The 27,157-nt window shown below is 38.8% G+C and overlaps 3 protein-coding genes across 8 annotated transcripts in view; all 3 read right to left on the bottom strand.

The window, feature by feature from the left end:
* The window catches only part of LOC148848308 (protein FAR1-RELATED SEQUENCE 5-like), a 30,208-nt gene extending 17,378 nt beyond the window's left edge, over nt 1-12,830 (bottom strand). For both annotated transcript variants that reach the window (XM_088952156.1, XM_088952157.1), the window contains exon 1: nt 12,693-12,830. In XM_088952156.1, coding sequence (XP_088808282.1) covers nt 12,693-12,740 — 48 coding nt within the window. In that variant the 5' untranslated portion in view covers nt 12,741-12,830. The remainder of the gene's footprint in view (nt 1-12,692) is intronic.
* Nucleotides 12,564-14,921, bottom strand: LOC148848310 (O-fucosyltransferase family protein). Of its 2 annotated transcripts, XM_088952168.1 has the most exons (3): nt 14,628-14,921; nt 14,235-14,477; nt 12,564-14,036 (listed from the first exon to the last, which is right to left on the bottom strand). In XM_088952168.1, the coding sequence occupies exons 1-3, from the start codon at nt 14,654-14,656 to the stop codon at nt 13,013-13,015; spliced, it is 1,296 nt and encodes a 431-aa protein (XP_088808294.1). In that variant the 5' UTR covers nt 14,657-14,921; the 3' UTR covers nt 12,564-13,012. The 2 variants fall into 2 exon arrangements, with proteins under 2 accessions (XP_088808294.1, XP_088808293.1); XM_088952167.1 differs by having other exon boundaries at nt 14,235-14,909.
* A 6,930-nt stretch (nt 14,922-21,851) lies between these two features.
* LOC148848311 (transcription factor MYBS3-like) lies at nt 21,852-25,686 on the bottom strand. 4 transcript variants are annotated; one of them, XM_088949550.1, is made up of 5 exons: nt 25,115-25,668; nt 23,654-23,862; nt 22,711-22,858; nt 22,341-22,605; nt 21,852-22,150 (listed from the first exon to the last, which is right to left on the bottom strand). In XM_088949550.1, the coding sequence occupies exons 1-4, from the start codon at nt 25,398-25,400 to the stop codon at nt 22,358-22,360; spliced, it is 891 nt and encodes a 296-aa protein (XP_088805676.1). In that variant the 5' UTR covers nt 25,401-25,668; the 3' UTR covers nt 21,852-22,150; nt 22,341-22,357. The 4 variants fall into 4 exon arrangements, with proteins under 4 accessions (XP_088805676.1, XP_088805674.1, XP_088805673.1 ...); XM_088949548.1 differs by having other exon boundaries at nt 21,852-22,605; XM_088949547.1 differs by having other exon boundaries at nt 22,341-22,858.
* Nucleotides 25,687-27,157: the final 1,471 nt, after the last annotated feature.

A 27,157-nucleotide genomic window follows, 5' to 3' on the forward strand; every position in this document is an offset into this window, starting at 1 on the left:
ATTCTGCCCTAGTGTTGCTGGACTGATTCAACTCAGAAATTTCTGGGTTATTTTGGAAGAGCATTTCGACTGTTATTGGACTGCCAAGCTGCTGAAACTGATTTGGACTAAGTGGTACTAGTCTCATTTTCAGCCCAGCCTCTTCTTGGACCTATATAGAACACTATTGAAGTGGTTTCTTCTAGTTGACAGTAGGCTATTAACTACTGCACACTGAGTATTTGACAAAAGGTCTCTCAAGGACTATGGACTTTTTTTTCTTTTGACAATGGTTGTTGGGGACCTGAAATATTTTGTGATTGGGGGTTTACTGGTTGTCCCTTGAAGGCTGAAACAGTATAGAAAGAGCTACCACCGAGCTGGACTGTCACAGTTATCAAGGTTGAACTGATTCTGCGAGCTGGTTGTTGTTGCCTATTCAGCTCAAACTAAGCTCATCAAAAACCCCAGTACCTTGGAAAACTTATTAAAATCCTAATTGGAGCCTTTGCATGATGGATTTCTCAAACCTTGAAAACAAGAATGCTACTAAATATGGACAGACTTTGGGAACCCCAGCCGATTCTATGTTGGCTGTTACTACAGTTAAACTTGATGAGACCAACTACTTGGTTTGGTCACAATCAGTGAAAATCCATATTTGTAGTAGAGGAAAATGGAGTTTTATTTTTGGGAGCAAGAAAGCTCCTCCAGAGGATGATCCATCTTATGAGAGATGGATGCAAGAAAACTACACAGTGATTGGGCGGCTTGTGAATTCAATGCAGCCACAGATTAGTCAGCATTATCTTTGGATGAACTCGGCTAAGGAAACCTAGGATATTGTTGCAAAAACTTACTCCCAGAAGTTGAATGTTGCCAGAGCCTACAAACTGAAAAGTGATGTGAAGAATCTAAGGCAGGGGGAGAAGTCACTTGCAGCATACTTCTCAACCCTGAAATCTCTATGGCAAGAGATTGATTTGATAGAGGCTATGACATGTGATACCCCTAATGATGCTGAAACATACAGGAAATTAGTTGAAAGGAACATGGTCTTTGAGTTCTTGACAAGGTTGAATTCTGAATATGACATCACAAAGCAAAACATTTTGTCCAAGGAAGATGTTTCATTGTCTCAAGCATATATTTTGGTTAGCAGTGAAGAGAGTAGGAGGCAAGTGCAAGTTCAAGGAGTCAGTATCAATGGTCATTTTGCAAATATGGGAATAAACCCAAAGGGGTTACAGGAGCTCCCAGTGGCACAAGAAAGAAGGAGGTGGTGTGTGAATATTGCAAGAAGCCGAAACACACCAAGGACAAGTACTGGAAATTGCATCCTAGTCTTGTCCCTATCAAATTCCAGAAGAAGAATGATAGTAGAAAGACAAGAAGTGCACATGCAGCCACCAGTACAGATACAGAGGTTGAGTTTGCCAGTGCACAGTTGGCAGCCATGAAAGCTGAATATGAGAAGTTTGGAAAGATGATCAGCCAGCTTGAAGGTGTAACTTCATCATCCAATCCTTTTGGAAGTCCAGCCACCACTGCATTTGCTCACTCAGGTATAAGGGCTTCTGCTAACCATGCATCCACCTCAGGTAATCCCAAGACCCCTTGGATCATAGACTCAAGTGCTTCTGATCACATGACCAACATTTCCACTTTATTTGTTTCATATGATTTGCTTCCTGGTCGTGACAAAATCACCTTAGCTTATGGTTCTCTTGCCCCTATTTCTAGCAAGGGAACTGTCAAGCCTACAGACTCCTTACTCTTACCTCCCACTCTTCATGTACCTAAATTAAATACCAACATATTATCTGTAAGTAGCTTGACCAAGTCATTAAATTGTTGTGTAACCTTTTTCCCTTCTCACTGTGTGTTTCAGGACCTAAAGTCTCAAAAGGTGATTGGGAGTGGCTATGAAGCAAATGGAATATACTTGCTCGACACCCCTAGCCAATGCTTTGATCATCCCAAGAATGTTGCTTTTGGTTCTACTTCAGAGTCTGTCAGTCAAATTATGTTGAGTCATTGTCGGTTGGGTCATTTACATTTTTTCTGCTTTAAGTCATTTACTTCCCAAACTATTTAAGGGAGTTAGTGTGTCCAGTCTCAATTGTGAGTCATGTCAGTTGTTAAAGCATTGTAGAAACAATTACCCTGTGAGCAATAAAAGATCTTCTTTTCCTTTTCATATTGTGCACTCTGATGTGTGGGGGCCTTACCACTTATCCTCTATGGGGGGCTACAGATATTTTATCCTGTTTATTGATGACTTTTCTAGATTCACTTAGATATACTTAATAAAATCCCGGGATGAAGTTCCAAGACTTGCGAGGCAATTTCATGAGCTTGTTTTAACTCAATTTGATAATAGAATTAAGGTTTTCAGATCTGACAATGCAAAAGAGTATTTTGAGATGAGTTTATCTTTGTATCTCTCTAACATGGGGTTATTCACCAAAGCTCCTGTGTTAGAACCCCTGAACAAAATGGAGTTGCTGAGAGGAAAAATAGACATATTGTTGAAGTTGCAAGGAGCCTTTTGTTTGCCTCACATGTTCCCACAAGATTTTGGGGTGATGTTGTACTTACTGCTACCTATCTCATAAACCGTATGTCATCCAAGGTTTTAGGGTTTAAATCTCCCTTCAGTCTTCTTCATCTAAACAAGGATCTCTTCCCAATTCCTCTTCGTGTGTTTGGTTGTACCTGTTATGTTCGCATTCCAAGTGTGCAGAGACATAAGTTTGAACCAAAAGCCCACAAATGCATCTTCCTTGGTTACTCCCCCACACAAAAGGGTTATTGTTGTTTTGATCCAAAGACTGGCACCCGACAGGTCTCTATGGATGTTACCTTTGATGAACTTTCTCTTTTTTATGGTTCCTCTCAGGAAGGACATTGTCAACAGGGGGAGAGTCTGTCACAAGTTTTTGCTCTTCCTCTTCCTATCCCAGTTGAGTCTTTTGACAAGCTTGTATCCTCACCAAATGAATCAAAGGAGGATCAACCACTTCATTCCTCTTGTCCTAGTGCCCCTATTTCTTTACCTCCTCGTCCTACCCATAATCCCAAAGTGTATTAAAGGCAGAATCCAGGAATGAGCAAGTAATTTCCCTTACAACAGATGAGGCTCATACATTCCCAATCACAGATGAGATAACAAGTACTGCTTCAGCCCCCTTGGAATCATCCTTCCCAGATCTTGATGTCCCCATTGTTGTTAGGAAAGGAAAGCGGAAGTGCACTGCACACTGCATTTCCAAACACCTTTCTTATGACCTACTTTCTCCTTCATACTTTGCCTACCTCTCTTCAGTTGCTTCTAACCCCATTCCTAGGTCTGTATCAAAAGCTCTTGGGATTCCATAATGGAGAGATGCCATGAAGTCTGAAATGGATGCTCTACACAAAAATGGTACTTGGGAGGTGGTGGATTTGCCTGAAGGGAAGGATCCAGATGGGTGCAAGTGGGTTTTTACCATTTAATACAGGGCTGATGGGACTATTGAGAGGTACAAGGCCAGACTTGTTGCAAAAGGCTACACACAGACATATGGGATTGACTACCTGGAGACTTTTGCCCCTGTTGCCAAGATGACATCTTTGAGGGTTCTTTTATCTCTGGCAGCTCACTTTGATTGGGATCTTTATCAGTTAGATGTAAAGAATGCATTTTTGAATGGTGACTTACATGAGGAGGTCTACATGTGTCTCCCTCCAGGAATGTATGGGAAAGATATGCAAGGATATGTATGTAAATTGAAGAAATCACTTATGGCCTCAAACAATCTCCTAGAGCCTGGTTTGAGAGATTTAGAGCTACATTTGTTAAATTCAGCTATGTTCAGACACAGTCAGATCATACTCTTTTTATGAAGAAAAGTGGATCTCTAGCAGTGTATCTCATTGTGTATGTTGATGACATTATAGTGACTGGTGATGATGCCTCGGGCATTCTGGCCCTTAAGTCTTTCCTCCGTACAGAATTTGAGATTAAGGATCTAGGGGAGTTGAGATACTTCCTTAGCATAGAAGTTGCTAGATCCAAGGATGGAATTCTTATTTCCCACAGGAAATATGTCATTGATTTGTTGTCTGAAACTGGAAAAATGGGTGCAAAACCAGCTGCAAATCCCATTGATGAGTCACAAACTTTTAGCTTCGGATGGAACTTTGTTGGAAGACAAAGAGGTCTTTCAAAAACTTCTTGGGAAGCTTTTGTACCTGTGCATGACTAGGCCAGATATTGCGTATGCTGTCAATTGTATCAGCCAGCTCATGCATGCTCCTAGAGATACTCATATGGCAACAACAGAACAGATTTTGTGCTATCTGAAAGACTCTCCAGGAAAAGGCATTCTATTTACCAAGCATGGTCATCTGAAACTTGAAGCCTATACTGATGCTGATTGGGCTGGAAATATTGATGATAGAAGATCTACTTCAGGGTATTGCAGTCTGGTGGTTGGTAATGTTGTCTCTTGGAGGAGTAAGAAACAGTCAGTTGTGGCCCGATCCTCCGCAGAAGCAGAGTATAGAGCCATGGCACATGGAGTCTCGGAATTGTTGTGGCTAAGGTCCTTAATGGAAGAACTTGGGATTGATAATGACAAACCCATGATGTTGTACTGTGATAATCAGGTTGCCATCAACATTGCTCACAACCCGGTACAACATAATAGAACCAAACATATTGAGGTTGATAGACACTTTATTCGAGAAAGAGTCTCCTCCGATGAAGTGTGTCTTCCATTCATTACTTCTGAAGGACAATTGGCAGATTTCCTCACCAAGGGCATTTCCAAGGCAAGGCTTCAACATGACACTGGCAAGCTGGGCATGATTAACATCTATGCTCAGTTTGAGGGGGAGTGTAGAGGAGATGGGTCGAATGGCCCATAGATTGTCATTTCATGTTATGTTATGTTTCCCTCTGTAATGGGCCTTATTCTGGGCCCATACTCTGTAATGTTCTGTTTTTTTTTTGTAATTCTTGCTCACTCAAGGGCCTCTCTGTAATATTTCAAAGATTAACTTAATAAAATGTTTAGAGTGTTAGAGGGAGGTTTAGTTCGAATCTCTCACTCTCTAACTCTTATTGCCGCCAGCTCTCTCTCTCTCTCTCTCTCTCTCTCTCTCTCTCTCTCCTTCCTCTTAATCATCTCTTGTTTGTTTATTTTCTGGTTTGCATCTAATCTCAAGTAGTTCCATACATCAAGAGGACTGTTTTTCAACTTCCCCAAACCCCAATTTAGTCATGACTTTCCTAAAAAATTCCCAATCCACCATGTCATATGCCTTCTCCATATCCAGCTTACAAACCACCCCATTTTTCTTATCCTTCTTAAAACTCTCCACACTCTCATTAGCAATGAGGATTTAATCAGTAATTTGTCTTCCACTCACAAAAACACCCTGATTTTGTTCAATTGTGTCTAGTAATACCTTCTTCAATCTCAAAGATTACACTTTTGCAATGATCTTGTACAGGCTATTTACCAGACTAATTGGTCTGAAGTCCCTTGGGTGTGAGGCTTCTTTCTTTTTGGGGATCAGAGCAATAAAAGTGGAGTTCACCCCCGGATTAACAATTCCTCTCCTATGAAACTCCTCAAAAATTCGTAGAAGGTCCTCTTCAAAATAACCCAACAATCCTGATAGAAAGCCATTGTAAACCCATCTTGCCCTGGAGCTTTTATTCTATCCATAGAAAATACAGCTTCCTTAATCTCTTCCAAGTCAAACCCCCTCTCCAAACTTCTCATGTTGTCCCTCCCTACATCTGGCCAGTCCAATCCTTCCACCCACACCCTTCCACTTACAGGCCTTCTTAGAATGGATTTAAAATGTTCTACACAAGCCCCAACTATCTCCTCTTATTGAGTTAACTCAATTCCATCCACAACCAGGTTGGAAATGAAGTTTCTCCTTCTCCGCCTATCTGCCAAAGAGTGAAAGTACCTGCTATTTCTGTCCCCCTCTTGCAACCATTTACACATAGATTTCTGCCTCCAGCTTACTTCCTCCTTATGTAGGTAGTCCTCTAACTGTCTTCTCAAACCTCTTCTTAGTTCATTGTCCCCCTCTCCAAATTCTCCCCTTTCTTCTTTAGAGTCGAGGCTTTCAAGTTGGTCCATCAGAGTTCTCTTCCTTTCTTCTAACCTCCTATACTCCAAGAAATTCCACTCCTTGATCTTAGCTTTCAGGAATTGTAGCTTCTTATGAAATCTCATCCCCTCCCATTCCACCACTCCCTTACTCTATTTGTAAACCCGGGGTGAAGTAACCACATACTTTCAAATCTAAAAGGAGCAGGTCCTCCACTCCTTCTCTCTTCCTTGCAAATCACTATGGGCCAATGATCCGAGGTCACCCTAGGTAGGGCTTTAGATGCCAAGTTCCCCTAGTGTTCCTCCCAGTCTAAAGAAAACAAGAACCTATCCAACTTAGAGCATTAGGGTCTAGATTGGAGATTTGACCAAGTAAATGCCCTCTGGGCTAGAGGTATCTCCTTAAGCTCAAAGGCATCCACAAACCTGTTAAACTTCCTCATGCTAGCCGTCACCCTCTGATTGGTCTTATTTGTTTCCTCTGAGTATCTAATCACATTGAAGTCTCCACCCACACACCAAGGCCCATCTCACAATCCTCTTACATCAGCCCATTCCTCCCACAATTCCTTTCTCTCTCTATAATCATTTGGCCTATAAACATTTGTGAGCACCCACTCATATCCATCCTCTTGTTGTTTGAACTTAATGGAAACTGAGAATTTTCCAATCAGTAACTCCAAGCCTTCTACCACATCCCTCTTCCAGATAGTCACTATCCCCCCTGAAGCACCCCAAGAAGGAGTTGCCACCCAACTAATCCCCCTTGCTTTCCATACACTCTTTGCCCATCTATCATTAAACTCCATCCTCTTGGACTCCTGTAACAGTACAATGTCTGGGTCATACCTCTTCCTATTCCCTTCACATTCCAGCTTAGTATCTTCATTCTCACTTTTTCCTTAAATCCCTTCTACACCTACCCACTACTTCCCCCTTTCCTTCTATCCCCTTTTGCCCCAAACTTCTTGTCACCTTCCACATCTCTTTTCAATCTCTCAACTTCACTCAACTTTCTCTTTTTTGTTCTAACCTCCCTCCTCCTCTTTTGTAGCCCCTCCTTCAGCACATTCAGATCTTCTAGTCCGCATCCCAACTCCCCCACAAAATCTCCTATTAACTCCTCTTGTTTAGGTTCCTCCCCCATTGACCTTCCTACACATTCCTTTCCGGCCCTATCCTCCTCTCCTCTGATCCCTCCCCTCCTCTCTCCTCTCCATCCTTCACCCTTATCACATTTCCTCCCTCCTCCACTGTGCATTCCACATTATCCTTTCCCTCCCTGCCCTCCCTTTCTTCCCTCCTCTCCAGTGAGACCTCCCCTCTTCTCTCCTCTTCACCCCTTCTCCATATTACATTTCCTTCCACTTCTTTAAATACTCTCAATAATTTCCCACACTTTCTCATTTCTATATCTCCCTTCTCGCTCCTCTCTGTTGTTCTTCACACCCCTTTCCAGAATCTCAGAAACCCCACCCTCTTGATTGACTGCACATAAATGGGCTTCAAGACATGGATCGGAAGCAAAATCTAGAACAAAGAACATAAAAAAAAGCATTAGTAGCATAATCCGAATTCACTTGATTACCTGGGTGTGAGAGGGAAAGTGGATTAGGACTGTTCCTGGCCTCCCCTTCTAGTTCCCGATATCTATCTCCCTGGGTTGGTGGGAGAGTCCTTCTGTCCTTTGGTCAACATGGTGATCTCTTCTCTGTAACCCTAATTCACCCATGATTGGTATGTTCCAGCTCTGCTTCAAGTTCTCCTGACTTGCCCTTCTGTTTGTGCCTTGCACAATCTAAGGTCTTGGGTATAGGTTTTTCCGCTTAAAGCCTTCAGCCTTGCTTGTTTCATGGGGTCCAAAGCTTCTTGCTTCCTCTGTTTGACCTTCCTGGCCGCCGCCTATTACACACCTCCCTTCCTCCTCTAAGTCGCCCCAAAATAGCTTCACAGTGTCCCACTCTCCCTTGTCATTTGTACCGTAGCCATCTTCATCATTCACACTATCAATACTGGTGCCATCATCTACCCCTTCATTTGATTCTTCTTCGTCACCACTGCACATCACCCAACCTTCATTCGCCTCCTCTCTCTCTTCAGCTCTCTCCCTAGCATACCTCGGGTTTGGCCTCTCTGAAAATCGCCGCCCAGAACTCACCTCTTCCCTATTCTGGAGAGGGACCCACTGTAGGTTCCCTAGCCTGTTCGCATGCGGCTGCTGGTAGGTTTTCCAAACATCCATTCCCTTACCCTGACCCACCCGACCCTCCTATATTGCACCCTGGTCCATTCGAGTTCCTCGCCACGTCAGCGTAAGTTAACGAGACCGCCTTAAGTTTATTTAGTTCAAAATTTTTTGAATTATTTTCCTTAAATAGTTGGCCTGTCGTTTGGGTTACCCCAGCCGACCCAATAATCCTTCCCTTAATATCCACCTGTACCCCTTTCTCACCGCCACTCTCTTCCTTCCACGTGTCCACCACCCCGCTGACACATCATCTTCAACCGTGGAACCTCTTCCCCACCACGCCTGTTCAACTTCCATTGCTACCCATACTTTGTACCAAACTTCATCCGAGCCTCGAAGAACCTCGGCATATTCTCATGTCTGATGCCTGCAACTTGTACCTCGACGGCAACCAAGTTCCGTTTATCAGCTTCCACCAAGACTCCTCCTAGAATCTGTACAATGTGTTCAAGAACAGAATCACACCAAAGGTGGAATGGGAGACCTACAAGTTTCAACTGAACACACCCATCTTGGACTGCAACTTCATTGCAGATGGGGCTCTAGTTCTGGACCTGTATAAGGCCCCCGTCGACGGCTACAGCTTTAAAGCTTAGTTTCTGATCGCCCACATCCAACACAGCTTTCGTCTCTGCAAATGGAAACAGTGTTGCTTCAGCTCCAACACCTATCTCACCAGCAACAGCATTCAGGACCTTCTTCAAGTCTGTCACTTCTTTATCAGCCACCAGAACCAATCTTTTCTTCCAAGCATCCATCCCTGCTCCCACCAGAATTCGCCGATGCATAGAAGAACAAGCCACCACCACATCAGAAGTCTGAAGGTTTTGAGCTTCTGCACTTCCAGTAGTTCCAATTGACACTGACTCCTCCTGACTCCACCCCTGGTCTTTGAAGTTTTGACCAGTTGCCTCCACTCCTTCCATCTTCCTAGTTTCTGATGCTACAAGAAAGGATTGCAGCACCTTCACAAAGACTTTCCATCCTTTCTGCATTCTCCCTTCCGGTACATAGAGCATCTGTTTTCCAGATGTTCCGAAGAGCTCCTCCACCGTGATGAACCACCCCCTTCCAATTTCTCTTCAGTTCTATTACATACTTCTTGCCTGGAACTGGTATTGAGTTTCTCCATCCATTCACCTTGCCGGAGTTGATAGCCCCATCTAGAAATCCTTTCATCCATACAATGACTTCATTTAGTACCAGTACTGTCGCCCTGTTGTTCTCTCTTATCTTCAGTGCTTCCTTACCTCTGATCCGTTCCTCTTCAAACTTGAAGTTCTTGGCTTCAATCGACACCTCAGCCCTCCATCTTCCTACAGTTCTGAATTCCCTCTCCCCTCCATCTTGCTCATCTCACTAATACTAAGGTTGTTGATATCCCCTGGAAGTCAGTTTGAAGTTAAGCAAGGATGATGATCCCCTTTTAGAAGATGCCAGCTTGTGGGAAGTCTTATATATCTCATGATGACACGCCTAAACGTTTCATATGTAGTCTAGATTGTAAGTCAAATTGTCTCACAATTTCCTATGGTGTGTTCTTCTCATCCACCTCATCACTTCAACTCTCTGGCTCTGCTTATGCGGATGCCAACTGGGCTGGTTGTCCAGATACTAAAAGATCCACCACTGGGTGGTGCATATTTCTTGATGATTCTCTCATATCTTGGAAATGTAAGAAGCAATAGATATTTCCAAGTCATCTACTGAAGCAGAATATAAAGCCATGTCCTCAGTGTGTAGTGAGATTATTTGGCTCTAGTCATTCCTACAAGATCTTAATATTGTTCAACCCTCTCCTATTCCTTTATTGGCTGACAATCTAAGTACAATCAAGATTGCTTCTAATCCAGTCTTCCATGAAAGGACAAAGCACATTGAAGTGGATTTCATTTTATAAGAGATCTCCTTATTGTCAGCAATATTTCATTGCCTCGTGTATCCTCATGCCTCCACCTTTTAAAATATTGGTTAAAAACCAATATCAGTCTACTCTACCCTTTGAATTGCTTCTACTTCTAAACTTAACCTTGCTAGTTCGCTTTTCAATTAAGCAAACCTACATATATATCCTCATTGCAAAAACACTATGAAATTATCCCTTATGGAAGATTTAGTGCATAGCATTAAGAATAGAAGATGCCTTCTGATTCATTTCTGATTAGAACTTTTTTGTCACAACAAGGGAAAGAAAGAAAAATTACAATAGGCAATGGGTCACTCAACCCCAAAAGTCCTCAAGCAAAACCCTCAACAGCTCACTATCAATTTGGCTATCTTCTTGGTTCCGTTATCGAAGTGTGCAGAGTAAAGATGTGGCCATTTTCTTGATTGATGATAGATATAATGTCTTTGGTATAGTTTTAAATTTTTAATGCTCCAAAGGTGGCTCGATCTTCTCTAAGATACTACCAATCACTATCTTCGAGTTTCCCTCTAGCCAAATGTATTTTGATGATTGAATAGCCATAAGGATCGCTTCTCTTGCCCCCCCCCCCATGCCTCAGCAACATTGATATTTGTTTGATCTATGGACTGGCCTTTGCTCCCTATATGACGTCCAAAGTGATTCCTAAGGATACATCCAAATGAAGCATTTCCATTTTCATCCACCTAGGCTTCAGAATTTGCTTTAATCATTGATTCAATCAGGTGGTTTTCCATTGGGTATGCTCAATCTTTCTATAACAAGTTTTATCTACAAGTAACTCATTTCCATCATGTAGTCTAGTAATCATTGTTTAGCTTTTTCTACAATCATGACCAGGTAAGGGGTTTTGTCTAGGAATATGAACTCATTTCTGCTTGTCCACATTGTCCACAGGAGGAAAGCAATTTTCTCCCACGTCTTTTATTCTATAACCCACTTTAAAGAGTATTAAGCAGTTCCACCAATCTAGAATTGATCTATCTTAATCAATAGATCAGGACAGCATTGACCTACTATTAAGCATACCTGCTTAGCAAGACTGCAATTAAAGAAAGTTTGCCACTCATCTTCTATAGTTGATCGCACACTTTGCATTCAGGATCAACTCTACATTTTCTTTTCATCAAAAAGTTTTTGGTCAGGAGTTGTCCTTGGATGAGAAACCATAAAACATAATTTTGGGAGGGCATTATATTTTCCAATTTTTCTTGATAACTGTAGTGGGATTCTTAAAAGTGTTAGTGGTAAGAAGGTTTGCAGTGGATTTGAATGTAAACTCCTCTGTGGACTTTTCTCCCCACTACACCTTTTTCTTTGTTTTTTTTTTTTTTTTTGAATCTATAATGTAAAGCATTTCATTAATATCAAAAGGCCAAAATGCAATAGGGCTCCTGTACAATGAAAAACTGTACAGTGGAAAAGACAGTAAAACTCATCAAAGTCAATCCCCAGTCAACCCAAAAAAAAAACTATATCCTCGGCACAATACCCACTATACTTCATCGTCTTGATCAGCAATTGGGATTGGAATTGCTTTGATCATATCCACAATATCCTCAGGCACACATGCCCTTAGCTTGTTCCAATCCCTTTTTGTTCCAAGAGAATGATGTGTTTAACAATCAGATTCAACACTATGTTAATTATCAATTAACTTTCATTATATGGTTGAGGGCCAAAGTTGATGGTGCAGTAGGCCCGAACTCCTACTAAAACAACAACAGTTGTTGTAGTTTGTGATGTTTCATGAAATCTCTTTGCTGAAAGAATATCTCCCTTTGATCCAACAACTGTTGGGAACATGGACATGCTCAGGAAAATTGAGTTCACAAGGAACTGTCTACACCCCCTCCCCCCAAAAGATTGAATCTGTATGTAAACCATGTTGCTCACTAGGCTTATTCTTCTTTTCTTCTAACCAACCTATTGATTTTGTAAGTTGATTAAATAGTTGCATATCTAAAAGAAAATTTCAGAACCACAGTATTCCACTTACTTGACCAACAATGTTCTAAGCTGCACACTCTAATCCCTTGTACATAAGCATCATAAGATATATGCTGGTTCCGAAATAAAGAGGCAATCTTAAGAACGGTTATATCAGCTAAAATGGATACTAAGATTATCTTGCCTCTTACAGGGATGTGTTCTGAACTAAAATTTTACTTAGCTAGAAATCCTATTGCCAGCTATTCCACACTGGTCAATTAAAAATATATATATATATATATATATATATATATATATATATATATTATACATTGAAGAATTAAAGATGAAATCATGAAAACAACAGTATTTTTTATCTCAAAAACCCATGCAACAACCCAATATTAGTATAACTTGGCAACAATGAATTAACTTACACTAGGTGAAACATCATCTCAAAAGACAATCGACTTTGCAGGGTTACCTCAAAAATGTGAAGTTGTTGACAGTGATATGGTGACTGGTAGAACATAATAATCACCTTCAACAAGCTTGAAGATTCTATTGTCTTGCAAATTGTTGTATGCAGGGAAATTTGTTAATAATTCTTGCAGAAATGGATTCAGTAGAGGCATGATAAGCCAGTCATTTTCCAAGCAAGGGGTTGGTGAAGATTATAATGCAGGACATGCCTCTAAAAATAATTACTTGTTATCTGAAACTCAGCAACAATTCACATTCTGCAGCCATGTGCAGTGTAACAAAATTTGTAACTTATGGCGAATGAGATCTAAAGCTAGTTTTTCACACTTCAGGTTCATCCAGATTGAAGCAAATGCCATTTTTTCTCATTATCTGTATACTTTCTGCAATTGTTGAACCAGCAGTCCCCACAAAGCCTAGTGAAGCGCAGCTGCATATAGTTTCCTCTACGTACAAAAGTATATCAGGTAAAATCCTATGATGGCAATGCTTATGTGTCTTTACCACAAGCTTCTCTGTGGTCCTTACCACCAACTCATCATCCTCTCCTAAATTATATAACTTGTAAAAAGCTGAATCCTTTGCTAATTCCCCCAAATAAGTTCCGGTCCAATTAGATTCAGGAAGATCAGTCATCACGAAAATGTGAATAGGGAGAGGACCCTTCTTCTGGAGGGACTCTATTTTTTCTTTCAATCCTAAAAAAGTAGCCTTCCAGTGATTTTTGAACTGTCCATCTAACATTCTAAGCTGTGCACAGAGGAAAGGGACCTTTATCTTCTGAACCGCAAATTCCTTTCCTGCAGTTAGAATTTCAGAGACAAAGGGAAGGAATTCAATTCTCTGAAGCAATGAATGTATCCTATGATCCTTTGGAGCTTCATGAATGTCAATATAAAGCTCTGAACCTTTATAAGGTGCAGTAAAAAGGCTACCAAAAGCTAGTACAGTGGCTGTTTCAGCTTTAGAACCAGGACCAAGCGCCTTATATACATCTCTTCGCTTCCTAATATAGGAAATTTTCTTCCTTTTCCGGAGTTGTTCGTCTGCTTGGAATGAATCCAAGATTCCATCATCATCCCTTTGCAGGTAAGTCCATACAGTAGTCCTGCAATCTTCGTCTAAAGCATACAAACAGCTATTGATGTTACCATTCAGCCCAGAGAGCACGGATCCACACTGCTTTAATCTCTCGAACAAAGATCCCATCTCCAACACATCAAAGCAACTTAGGTCTCTGTCTACACCACACCATAACGAAAGAAAGACCCTAAAATCGATGGTTTTAACCATGGAAGAAGACACCAAAGAGGAAAGATCGACAATGTCGGCCATGGAGATATACCTGCAAAAAGAACAACGAATTTCCAGAAATTCTTAAATTGGGTTATTGACTATTTTTAGAGTAAAAAGTATAATAGTTAAATTGCACCAAATATCGAGTACAATATAAGCCTCCAAGACGAAAATCTAATTACAGTCTCTAAATTTGAAAGGAAAAAGAAAACCATAAATTCAATAGAGAGGGATTGAAAATACATACCTGTGACTCTGAAGGAGATCAATTACGTGGTTCCAGACGGACATTCGGAGATCATTTGGACTCGAAACCCTAAATTTGGGGCAGCTACCCAGAACTACAGAGTGGTGATCCAAAACAGGCGGGACGATCAGGGTTCGATTGAGAATGGCAGCCATTAAGATGGCATTCTTGAGCTCTGAAAGTTGATTGCTGAAACCACTATGGGGAGCGAACCATAGAAATCGTTCACCCGTGTTTCTTCCGCTGCATGGAGTGAATCCGGCATTAAGGGCTTTCCGTGAATTGAAGAGGAAAGATTTGGGTACCTCAGTGTAAGAGATGAGGAGGATGAAGAAAAAGATCATGAGAGAAATGGAAAAAAACAAAGGTCTGTTTGAGGTCTTCTTCTTCCACCTGCTTCTGTGAAAACTAAGAACATTCATTGTGTCTGTCTCCCTCTGATTCTCTGTTCTTCCGACGCTGGTGGTGGTTTTTCGAAGACGAGAGAGTTCAGTAAACAATGCACTGCACTACGCGGTGTAACTCTGGGAATCCTGGATAGTTCGGCAAATAGGCCCTATACTGCAAAGATTTCAATGGGCTTTCTCCGGGGCAGGTCAGGTTCTTCACAAGCGAACCTCTCGGACCAACATGAACTGAAGCAATTTAAGCCCAATTCCAACTTCAATACTTCTACTGGTGAAATGACCCCCTACTAACTACGGGGAATTAGTAATGTTAACTTTACGTTATGGAATAATTATTAATACTTATTAATATTTATCAATAATGTTAAATTTATATTTATTAATATTTTAAATAATTATTAAAAATTTTAAAAATAATTTTTCAATAATTATTAGAACATGAATAATTTTCTTTTGTTGTGATATGTAGAGGGTTAATGATTAACTAAGATTGATAGAATGTAGGCAGATGTGGTTATGGATAACCATTTTTGCATTTTTGGGGAATGAATTGAAAATTATGATAGTGGGTTGTGGGCTTTAGTAGCAACTTCTCAGAAAATGCCATTTATCTAGCTTTTTAGAAAACGAGAATGCCATTTATCTAAATGGTGGTAATGGGATTAGGGGAGCAACTTTTTCGGGTTAGGGTTGGGATTTTGTCAAATTTTCAATGGGGCTAACCTGAAGCCCGAGCCCAAAATAGTGTAAATCCGACTTACACCCCTAAGTGGGATGTGGACTTTAATAGCAAGTTCTCAGAAAATGCCATGTGTCTAAATTTGAAAAAGCCACATGTCTGAATTGTGGGTGTTGTAGCCTGAAAGCCTTCTTTTAATATATATATATATATTAGATATAGATAATTGGTTTCAGACCACCACCCAAATATTTTAGGCTTAGGCTGCACTTGACATTTCTTATTTTAAAGACTTATCTCCTTTTTGAAGTTAGTCCATAATCAATTAGGCCAGGATCAACTAATCAAGTTGTTGAAAGTTCGAAACAAATCTTGAGCTGCCCTAGTCTTAGAAATGTGACTTAGTCAAAGTTGACATTTTAAACCTTGGGAGAATTATTGTTCAGTCCACTGCCAGAATTCTTAACCCCACCATAAGTTGGGGGTAGGTAAGTGCAAGTTGAAAATTGATGTCAATACAGGTCAAATATTTTTAAGGTGGAGGTATTTGACATTTTAATTTATTATAAATCTATAATAGAATTCAGAATTCTGCAATGGACTATAGTGTACTTTTCTGATAAATACCCCACATGCATATCTTAGTGTGCATTGGAAACATCTCCCTACTTGTGATTGGGAGATGTTGATGTGCTGTGGGGAGCAAATGTTTCCACAATCATCTGTTATTAAGAGGATGCCGATAGACCATCAAATGAGTCTTTCCATGGAAATTAACCAAGTCGAAGGTCTACTTCAGACTTAAGTAATGATCATAGATGTGGGAACGAATTTCTCAAAGTTCCCTTTGGCCTAGGGGTGCAACCTACGTCGGCTTATCCCAAACCTAACCCAGGAAGTCAGGTTGAGTTAGATCGGGTTAGAGTTGACGTTAGGGTTAGGTTGAAAAAAAAAAAACAGAAAATGAATATGATTTAAATTTAGGTTGGATTAGAGCTGAGGTCTTCAATCCAAAAATGTATGCATATATGTATGCCTATGCAACTGTGGGCTGTAATTGAATGAATGCAGTTGCTTTCGCATCCAATTATCAAACATCTGATCCGAATCTAATATGCCAAATTTCATATCAAATTCAGATTCAATCCGCAATCATATTATTGTGTTAAAATGATAAGAAAATGTTTTAGAAATTTAATTATTTTTAACTTACATGTATATAAAAATATATAAATATTAAATATTAAATATTAAATTTATCAATTATAATATACATATATATATATATCTTGATCAGCTACTCTTTAAAGTTGTATTTGGTTTGAAGGTAAAGATAGGGAAAACAAGGGGAAGTTAAGAAAATCTTTACAAATTTTGTATAAATTTTCCTATCTTTCTTTTTCCTTCTTTTCCTCACATTTTTCCTTCAAAACAAACATAGCCTAAGTTTTAAGAAATAAGGAAGATTTAAAACAGAACCTCAGCCACATGGTTATCTTACCATGAACTTGTTTAAATAAAGACATTTTCTCATGCATTGGACTGAAATGAACAACAAACATAATTGAGATTAAAAGGTTAAAAATTAATAAAATGCATTAGATGGGTTGTTTAGGCTCATTTTGAAAAGAATATAAATGCAAATGTGTAAGAGTACAAAGCATATTTTATATTTCTAAATCTGTATTTGCATTGTACATATTTGTATTTATATTCTTTGCAAACTGAGGGTTCGTTTGGTTCATAGTCAGAATTGAAATATTTTGGAATTGGAATCGGAATTGTTTATTCCCATAGTTTGTTTGGTTCAAACAGGAATGGGATTTTATTCTCAAGAGAGGGGCAGGAAATGACCATTTTCCTCAAAAGGAAGAATGCCATTTAAGCAAAAATGGGAATGAGATTCCGATTCCACCCAACCAAACAATTGCAATCGGAACAGCCCATTCCAGTTCCGATTCCGAACCCCTATTCCTGTAAACCAAATGAGTCTTGAACCTTATGAGCAAAAACTAATTAATTACGAGACAAACTAGTACTTTGAGACAAAGACATTTGATGAACTTTCATAATCTACGAAATGAATTTGGTTATGGAATGTTTTCATATTTTGGGCATCCTGAAAAGTGATCCATCTCAAACTCTTAACGAGTTGTGTAAATTCAACAGAAGTAACAATGTGGGATGTGTTTAGAAATTATGCAAATAAATGTGAATGTAAATATGTAGTGTAAAACAGTCTACATAAATTGTGAGGTTGGGTTAGTTTTGCACTTACAAATGCAAACATGAATTCCAATAAAACATATATATATATATATATTATCAAAAGCCTATTTGAACACAAATTTATTTCTTTTTTATAGTAGTTTTACATCTTATTATCAATGTAAATATGCATTGAAAAATATGATTTTTATCAATTGTCAATGCATAATTATAATGTTGCCAAACACAGGTAAAAATGAACCAGAATGCAAATTTACCCTGAACCAGGATTCACACTCCAGTTGCATCATTTTCAAACGCAGCGGCGAATCCTTTGCTTCAGCCCTACCTTGATACTATCACGTTTAACACTTTAGAGCCATTTTCAGTCGACACATCCAACGCAACAAGCAGCAGCTACCACGAAAAAAGGTTTTCAAAAATAAAAAAATACAAAGCCAAATTTTACACCAAGAGATTCCTCATAAGTGTTAGTTGGGTGAACACGTGGACAGCCTCAAAGAACAGACCAGCCTAGATAAGCTTGCTCTAGTTTTTGTTCAACAATATGATCTATGAAGGAGATTTTTCTTGTAGATAGGGCTGCAAATAAGTCGCATCAGACATTATTCCATAAAAGCCGGATTTGGATATCTCCATTGATCCTAATAAAACTGACCAGATTGGAAAAGTCGATCCATTTAGTTCATGGATAGAATTTAGATATATCCCGATCTAATCCGCTATAATCCGATTCAATCTATTAGTTATAAAATATTATATATCAAAAATTATTTATATATTTTATGTATTATTTATATAATTATATAAATAATATAATATATTTATGTACATTATATCATACAATTTTTTTATTACAATTCCAATCGATTGATTTCTTATCCGATTGGATTGGATATTATCCTTTACCGAATCGGATCCAATCCCTTTGAAGCCCTACCTATGATCTCATCTCATACAATCATACAAGTCAATCAAATCACTCTCATGGTAGATGGTACTGGGACCGAGGGAGTGGTTTGGGTTCTCTTCTTTACTATACTCTTTCTCGGCCACATGAAGGCATGAAAAAGAAAAAGTAGGCCACTTTTTGAGCGGGTCACGGGTCATTCGTTAGAGGCCCCGGTCCATTTCACCTACTCAAGCTCTTTGACGCTTTAGATATATAAAAAACAGTTTTTCTTTGCTACGTCATGTGGCCCCGAAGCCTCAAAGCTCCAAACCATAAATTGAAGGATAAAATACAAAAACTTTTCCTAAAGTTTCTGATAATAAGAAAAATCTTCGCTTTAGTTTCATTTTAATAAATATCTTCCCTAAACTTTTAAAAAGCCAAGAAAATCTTCCCTTCTCTCACTAACGCAGACGGAAAATATACAAAGTTACGAAATTATCCCTGACAATTGTCGTCTAAAATATTTTTAAAAATCAAAATTATCCTCATTCGAGTAGCAACACACTCACCACTTTTTACATTGTTTTTCAAATCAAAAGAAAATAATGTATGGCTGTGATAAAGGAACTGAGCAGCTTGGCAGTAAATAAGGGGATCCCAGAGGGCATTGGGTTTCGGCGGTTGAAGCCTATTTTCAGGCGGCCGGCGTAACAGGCACAGAGACTACTAAAGGAGTGTTTCTAACATATTTGAGGAGCTACAAGTCAGCACTGTAGCTGTAGTGAGGGTAGTCCGCTGGAGTGCCGTCTTCCAGCTGCAGCGACGTCCCAAAGTGACTGAAATTTTCTTTATTCAGTATACCATGGAGTGTTGTGGAGAAAAAACAATTGATTTCAATGACTGAAATTAAGGTAACGACGATAATAGAGAAAGAAGACCAAAGTGAGAGAGAACCGAGAGTGCCGTCTTCCAGCTACAACGACGTCCCAAAGCAGTTGATAGAGCGAGTAGATTCTAATATTCTATGCAGGATTATGCAACCTTTATTAGGGTTTGGAATGCGTCAATCGAACAAAGAAAAAGGTGGGGAACAGAAACAGACAATCAGATGAGTGAGATTTCTTTCTTTTATTTTGATATTCGATGAGATTTATTTCTTGTACAGACAATCAGATGCAGGATTATGCAACCTTTAGTCTCCTTTCATCTGCTTCTCTTTTGGCTTCTTCTCTACTGCTTCGAGTTCTGTTAATTTTCAATGACATGTTGTGCCACTAACTACTACATTCTTCTTCGTCTGGTAACTTACAATTCCGGATCAGCTATTGCTTTTTCCTTACTTGTCCAACCCTGAATATTCTCTTAGCAAGCTGAAACAACCAGAGCATAACGTTTAAGCTGAGTCGATGGGGTTTAGGGATGGGAGATTGATGTCATAATAAAATTGTATGTAAAATAATTTACACAAAATGGGTATTTGGAAGTTTTGATACATCAGCCTTAACGTTTTCCGTCTGTTAGTGAGGAAGGGAGGATTTTGTTGGATATTTTAAAAATTAAGGGGAGGTATTTGTTAAAATGAACTAATAGTGAGATTTTAATTATTGTTAGAAACTTCAGGCGAGGCTTTTGTATTTTACCATAAATTGAAATTGAAGCTGGTCTGCACAGACAGAATGTGCTGGCCTTTACAGTTTACACCACCAATGACCGTTATCCGGTAGCGGTTGGTTGTGCTGCATCTATTTGGAGCTTTGGAGGAGACCGTCTTGTTCCCACTTCCCCCACTAAGACCTGATGCGTCAATGGGATAATAGCTGCTGCATTCCTCGACTTCCTTTCTGTCGTACTACCAACTATCAATTTTGTCCTTGAAGGAGAGAGGGTATCAACCAATATCCTATTATACGTTTTATACAAGATCATTTATTAGAAGCCCCCTATAATTTTATGGATTTACTTTTTATCCTGTATTTTTTATTCTACTGAAACACCCCTATAATTTACAATCTATTTATTTAATGAACCTTTCACTATCAAGTGTTTATATTGCCATTGGACAATAGAGATGATGAAGCAACCCCTCACGGATCAGCTTCTAATTCCTCGTCTCAAACCAAAAGAGTTGACACCATCAAATAGATAGGAGGAATAATGAATCTGTTGTAGAGCGCGCTCTCTCTCTCTCTCTCTGCACCTGGTCCTCTGTCTCCCGGGGGTATGCAGATCTTTTTCAAGGCTCTCACTGGTCATCCATCCTCCGTCTCTGTGGGAGCATTCCCCCAGACCAGAAAAGTTCCCTGTTGTAGAAGAACAAAAAAAAAATGCCCTAATATCATATGGGAGACCAATAGAGGAGACAAGGTCTTAAACCTACGAAACCAGTGGCCGATACCAGGACTACTACCTTAACTGCCATTGACACATTTTTTCAATCAACAATGTTGAAATTGCTGAGGACGATTCCCCTATTACCCCTCTGGGGCATGGTCGACCTTGCAAGGCTGCAAAGCATGCCGATAAAGCTGATACCAGTGTCATCGCTTGTTTGTTTAACGATCAGAGATTTGAAAGGGAATTGATTAATCAAACAAATCCCAAATGAGATTGGCAACTGTGTTCCTCTTAAAACTCTGTAATTTGAGGAATAGTATTGAGATCTCTACAAGAAAGGTGACGATTGAGGAGTGTGAGAAAGAAGGGATTCTACTTTGGGAAGGACATAAGAGGCAGAGATGGAGATGGAGACAACAGAAAACGGAGACAAAGGAATAGACGAAGACGAATAATGAAGACAAAGGTGGAGACAGATGGAAATAGAGATGAAATGGAGAGGAAGTCGAAAATGGAGCATCAATCTTCCTAAAAATTTTCATTTGTTGAATTTTATTTTAAAAATTTAAGGAATAATGGAGGTCAAATTTGACACTTTGTTTTTTTATTAACACAATGACATGCCAATTATTAAAAACAATAGGGGTGGTACAAGACAATGGCTAAATGGTAAAGATATAGATAATCAATTAATTAAACCATAAGGGTAGTTTAAGAAATTTACCCTTTATTAAATGACCCTTTATACAATTATACAAGAAACAATTCCTTCCACTTTCCATTTCAACCCCTGTATTTTGTCTTATTCCCTCCTCCATCCCCCACTCCTAGTTGCGTGAAATTGTAAAGACAATTCTGAAGACTGATCATCCGAGGATTAAGGGACACAAAAATCACACATCTCCATACCTTTCAAACTCGAGGCAAAAAATGTCTAGCAAAGAAAAAGAAAGCAGAAGAAATAATTATGACGCAGGAAAAAGACGTGGCATTCAATCTCAATTCATATAGATCATAAGAAGCCAGTTTAAGACCGTAAGGCATCAAATTGCATCCTACACAAGTGCTTCACGTTTTTGACTTTGATTAAATGAGCAATTCGAATTACCATCCAAATTAGTATATATTCACAAAGGCAGGAGACGATAACTGTTCTACCAAACATAGAAAAGTTGATTATGGTCTCCCACATTACATATTGGAACCAGATTAGTTTCTCCAGTGTCAACTGCTGACAAGAATTCAGAAATCAGAAACCCTACCTCCAACTTGGGATTTAACTCTACCTTTTTTGTGCTGTTTCAGAAACCCTACCTTTTTTGTGACAAAATACTGGTACAATTGGAACTGCCCACTTCTCAGTCTTCACCTCCTACAAGGTCAATGATTCAAACTTAGACTTCCCAAAAGAACAAGGGTTTAGTTGGTCACTTGCATGAACCGGGTTTATTAAGCAAAGTTCATAGCAAAAAATATATATTACTGCGACATACAAACTAGAAATGCACATTATTTTTCTTGTATTAACAGGAATCTGCAGGATCTTTCAGCGCTGAGTTAACCTCAAGTTTCACGCTTATCAAACTGCATGAATTGGATTGCTGTTTGTGTCCATGCTTGAGGGACCTGTGGCTGAGCTAGCATGAAATGCAGATTGCCTGGTGGAACCTTCAACCAATTGAAGTGAGAGGGATGAGGGGACCGAGTTAGCAAGGGATTCTCCCAGACTCAGCTTGGACATTCCCACCAGCTCATCAACATTGATCGGGCTTTTTGAATGTATTGCCGTTGGCTTGACAATTTCATACGTCTCTTTTGTCATTGCCTCTGTATTGTAGCCCAGCCAAAAGGGGAAGAATGGTGAGAAATAAGCAGGGAATACAACTGGATAACTAGACTGTGTAGACTCTGGCTTTGGAAGGACAGCTTCACCATCATTAGAGTTTGTTGCAGAATCCATTGATTCACATTCTTCATCCAAAGCTGGAGGAACCGGCAATGGGGTATTTCTCTGTGTTTCAGCTTGTGGATGATTGATGGGGAATAGTTCTTGTGATACAACTGGTGGAATGTCAACTGACTGCATAAATAAGACAAGTAAGGATCTTATTTAGTAATAGTAGAAAGCAAAAAATATACAAGTAACCCATAGCTTTCCCTGGATAACAATTGGACCAACATATAAAAGCATCTTACATTTTCAGTACAAAAGCATTTTGACATAGATTCCTGTAACAAATGAATTTGATTTTCCTTCATAATAAAGAACAATAAAGGAAGTGAACAAAAAATGAAATAAAATTCATATCATAGACTATATATGTTACCCAAAAGAAGCATGAACATGCACACATCAAACATGGAATAAAGGAAACCTGCCTAAAGATCTCCTAAACCAAAACTTAACCTGAAAAGGTGATCCTAATAAACGAACCTATCTTTCCCTATTTAGACAGCCCAGGAGGAAAGATATGCTAACCAAATAAATGAATAATTACATAGTTAATAAAAGATGAAACCATTAGAATCATCATAAGGTTATTTTTGCCAACATAATGTCCCATGTGCCCTGCATGTCTGTTAGGAATACTTAGATGCAGCTCAGTGCCAACACAGATAACAGATGTCCAATAGAGACTCATTAGAAAACCTAGAACATGTATCACAATTTGGAACATATAACATGCCTCGAATGCAAATATAAAATAGTATACAGCAGTCAATTTTCAGAAAATAATTCCCTTGTTACAACATAGGTAATGCATATGAATTCTTACATGCAAATGTCAGAAAAATGGAGTGGATGTATATACGTGAATGTAAACCAGTAAGAGTCCATATGCATGATAGGGAAGTTGGGAAGAGGGATACTAACTTCATCAGCGACGATATCAAACAGGCTAGACCGTCTCTTTCTTCTGGAAACATTGCTTTGCCGAATGAAATATTTCTGTGCATGGCTTGCCACCTGAGTTGGTGTCCTCGATATAACATAATTTCTTGCAATTCCACGCCAGTCACCTTTACCAAGCTTCTGCAGACCAAGAAGGAACATTCTATGCTCCTCTTCAGTCCATGGCACCCCTACAAAAAAACACATGGCATTTATTTTTTAATAATATGGAATACTCTGAAGATAATAAACACCTAAGCTAATTGCATCTTGCATGCAACAGATGCTAAATAAATGTGCATCCACACAACTGAAATAGAGTGCCCAAGTTCGGTACTCTCCGGAAGTATGGGAAGGTTGAAAAAGGTAAACAAGAAACATCGTATGTCTGGAGAAGAAGAACAACAGGAATTCAAAGTATCACTTGAAAAGTGAAGTCTATCAGCAATCCTATCTGGTCAGTATGCCCGGGATGGCAGCTTCCAAGTGCCAATGCCCCCAAGCAGTATGTGAAAATAGCCAATTAGTACAAGGTGCTTTTGGCTCCTCTTGTAATCAATGACATAAAGCAAGAATGCAACCTAATTATAAGGTCCAGAAATTTCCATTTCTCTTTTGGGCTTTTCATTTCTACTTTCTTTATTTTGCATGCTTCAAAAGTAAAGTAGTAAACAAGATAGAGGTTCACTGTTAATGGATCATGACAAGTTCTAACAACAGAAGGTATCAATAATAACAATTTCGAACAACTCCGCAAGCCCGCATGTGCAAAACTTTTAGTATTGCCAACACTAACTTAACCTGAACCCAATACCAGCAACTTACAAATACAAGCCCTTGCCGGATCAGACAAGCAAGTATGTCCAGGCTTCACAGGCATGTGTTCGGTAGAGAAATATTCTTCAAGTACAAGACACTATTTGGACCCCTAATAAGGCGCTTGATCCTTGGAGAATTTTCATTTTAACTCACAACGTCTGTGACCACCGTGTCACCCTATAAGAACCAACATAAGTAGAAATGAATGAGACCGATCTACGCCCTTCATGGCACGAAAAGGGCTTCCCTAAAGTTCCTACTTCTGTCTCCTTTAGTCTAATAACCAACTAAACAAAACAGTTGATCTGCATCAATCACCCAAATGAGCAATAACTACCCAAACCAGATAATATTTCTATATTCCAAAAAGACTATTAATGATTTTCTTTTCTATCACTTAAGGAGAAGCAAAAGAACAAACAGCGACTAGCATCAATTCCAACAGTTCCTCATATACACAACAAAACACTATTCGTTTTTTAAGGTAGAAATCATTTAGGTTGCATGCCTAGTCTTCACAGTTCACACTTCACACAAGAACCGATAGAAACAATAAAATTAAAAGTCGGTTAAACAGTTTCAGATCATAGCTTCAGATATACGAAGCAAAAAAAAAAAACCGACCTTTCTTGCGTTCACGGCAGCTAGAAGAAGAGCCCTGAACGAAGTCCTCAGAAGCATAACCGTCGGCGGACGCACCGTGTTCCGGCGTCTCACCGGGCGAACCAAGAGTATTGTTGTGCTGATGGTTATTGTTGCTTGATCCAGTGTAGTGCGTTAGATTCCCCATACTAGCACTCTTTCGGATCGATCCATCCGTTAATCGGACCCCAAAAATCTTGACTCCTTTATTGGGGCAAGTCCTGGAATTATGCCCATTGTGACTGCAATGCGAACACCTCCTCGTCATCTCGTCCTCCTCTCCTGCTTCCCTCCCTCCGACAGATCGATTCTTCTTAACGCGAAACACGATATCCGAATTTGTAGAACATAGAGAAACTACATCACCAGACAACTTAGGGTTAGGGTTTGGGCTTCGAATAAATCGGATATTGCTTAAAATTCAACAATTAGGGTTTCTCCTTCGACCTCCTGGAAATCTCTTTCCATTGGCGTTTGCAGAGAAGGAAAGAAATCGAAGATGAAGCAATAATTGGAGCAAAAAAGAAGAGGAGCAAACACTAGCCGTGAAATTTGGCCTTTTTATAGTTTATAATTATTATTATATTTAATGAAAAAAAAAGAATATGATAAATTACAAAGACCCCTTATGGGTTCACCGGCAATTAGCCCTGAATTTTTTTGATAGAAAGTACCCCTGAATTTTTGTTTCCGAGAAAGGACCTCTTAAATATCCCTTCCGTTATGGTTCCGTCAATTAACTTTGAAAAAAGATGCACATTCAACCATTTAAAATGTTTTAAATCCCTAAATTATCTTTTTCTTATTTATTTGAATAATTTATGATTGCATTATTTTTTTAAACATAATATAAAGTCCTCTCTCAATTGATATAATAGTTACTTATAGATTTTTTACTTATTTTAATATTCAATGGTAAAGGTTTCTTTCTAATGGATATAAAATGTAAAGATTATCCAACATCAATCTAAAAAAGTATTTTTTTCAACTAAAATTTAATATTAATACATGCACATTTGCGCAAACTTAAAATGAGATTTGAAGGACCAAAATTGATAAGCTAACCATCTAGCTAACATGCTCAAATACATATATGATCACGATCGAATCATTTGACCCCAACCAACAAGCATTCTAGTTTTGTATCTAGTTCGAGTCTTACAACATTAGATAAAATTTTAAGGTTTTGTTTGGGTTTTCTTTGTTTACTAAAAAAAGAGTGGGTAATTTTTATATTTTAAAATGAAGAGAGACATTCATGTTAATGTTAGTGAGGTTTCTTTTGTGTCTTGGTAACGATTTATTTGGATAAATGCACTTATTCGAGCAAGGGAGACACTTAATTGGATAAAAGCACTAACCAGCATTCTTTTATTCGTGTAAAAGTGTATAATGACAAATTTATCCAAAAATTTTATGTTATTGAAAGGACAATATTGTTTCATCATATATTAGCAATTTTTTATATACATAAGTAAATAATTTACCAAAGTTTGAGGAAAGTATTACTTCTCCAAATAAATGAGTTGCTTTGGAATCAGTCATTTTCAAGAGACCCACTAATATCAAAAAACAAACGAGTTTTATTTATTTTTTTGTAGAACCTACCCCCCCTCTCTATTTCCCAAAAATTGAAATAATAATTTAAACAAACTTGTTTTTCCATGTCAATGAAATGATTATTGTTGTTTAGCTGGTTTTGTTTGGAAAAAATAAAGGTATTTTGGGTGGCGAGAAATAAATAAAGAAAGTTTATGTAGGCATTTATAATTTAATGCATTCATTTACCAGGTTACTTGTCATAAAGTTAAAAGTTAAAAAAGGTCTTTGTTGCAAATGAAGTTTGTGTGGCCATTTTGATAATCTATGTGGGCATTTTGTAATTTACCCAAAAATTAAGTGATTTTCCCATCCAAATAGTTTCTAATATGGACCGTTAATTTCATGGAAAATCGAAAATCAGTTTGACTAACGAAAGGTGCGACCGTGCGACTGAAATTCCAACTTAACCAACATTTAGCGACG

This window comes from Nelumbo lutea, chromosome 6 (assembly GCF_056320005.1).
Source record: "Nelumbo lutea isolate HS-2025 chromosome 6, American lotus-T2T, whole genome shotgun sequence".
NCBI lineage: Eukaryota > Viridiplantae > Streptophyta > Magnoliopsida > Proteales > Nelumbonaceae > Nelumbo > Nelumbo lutea.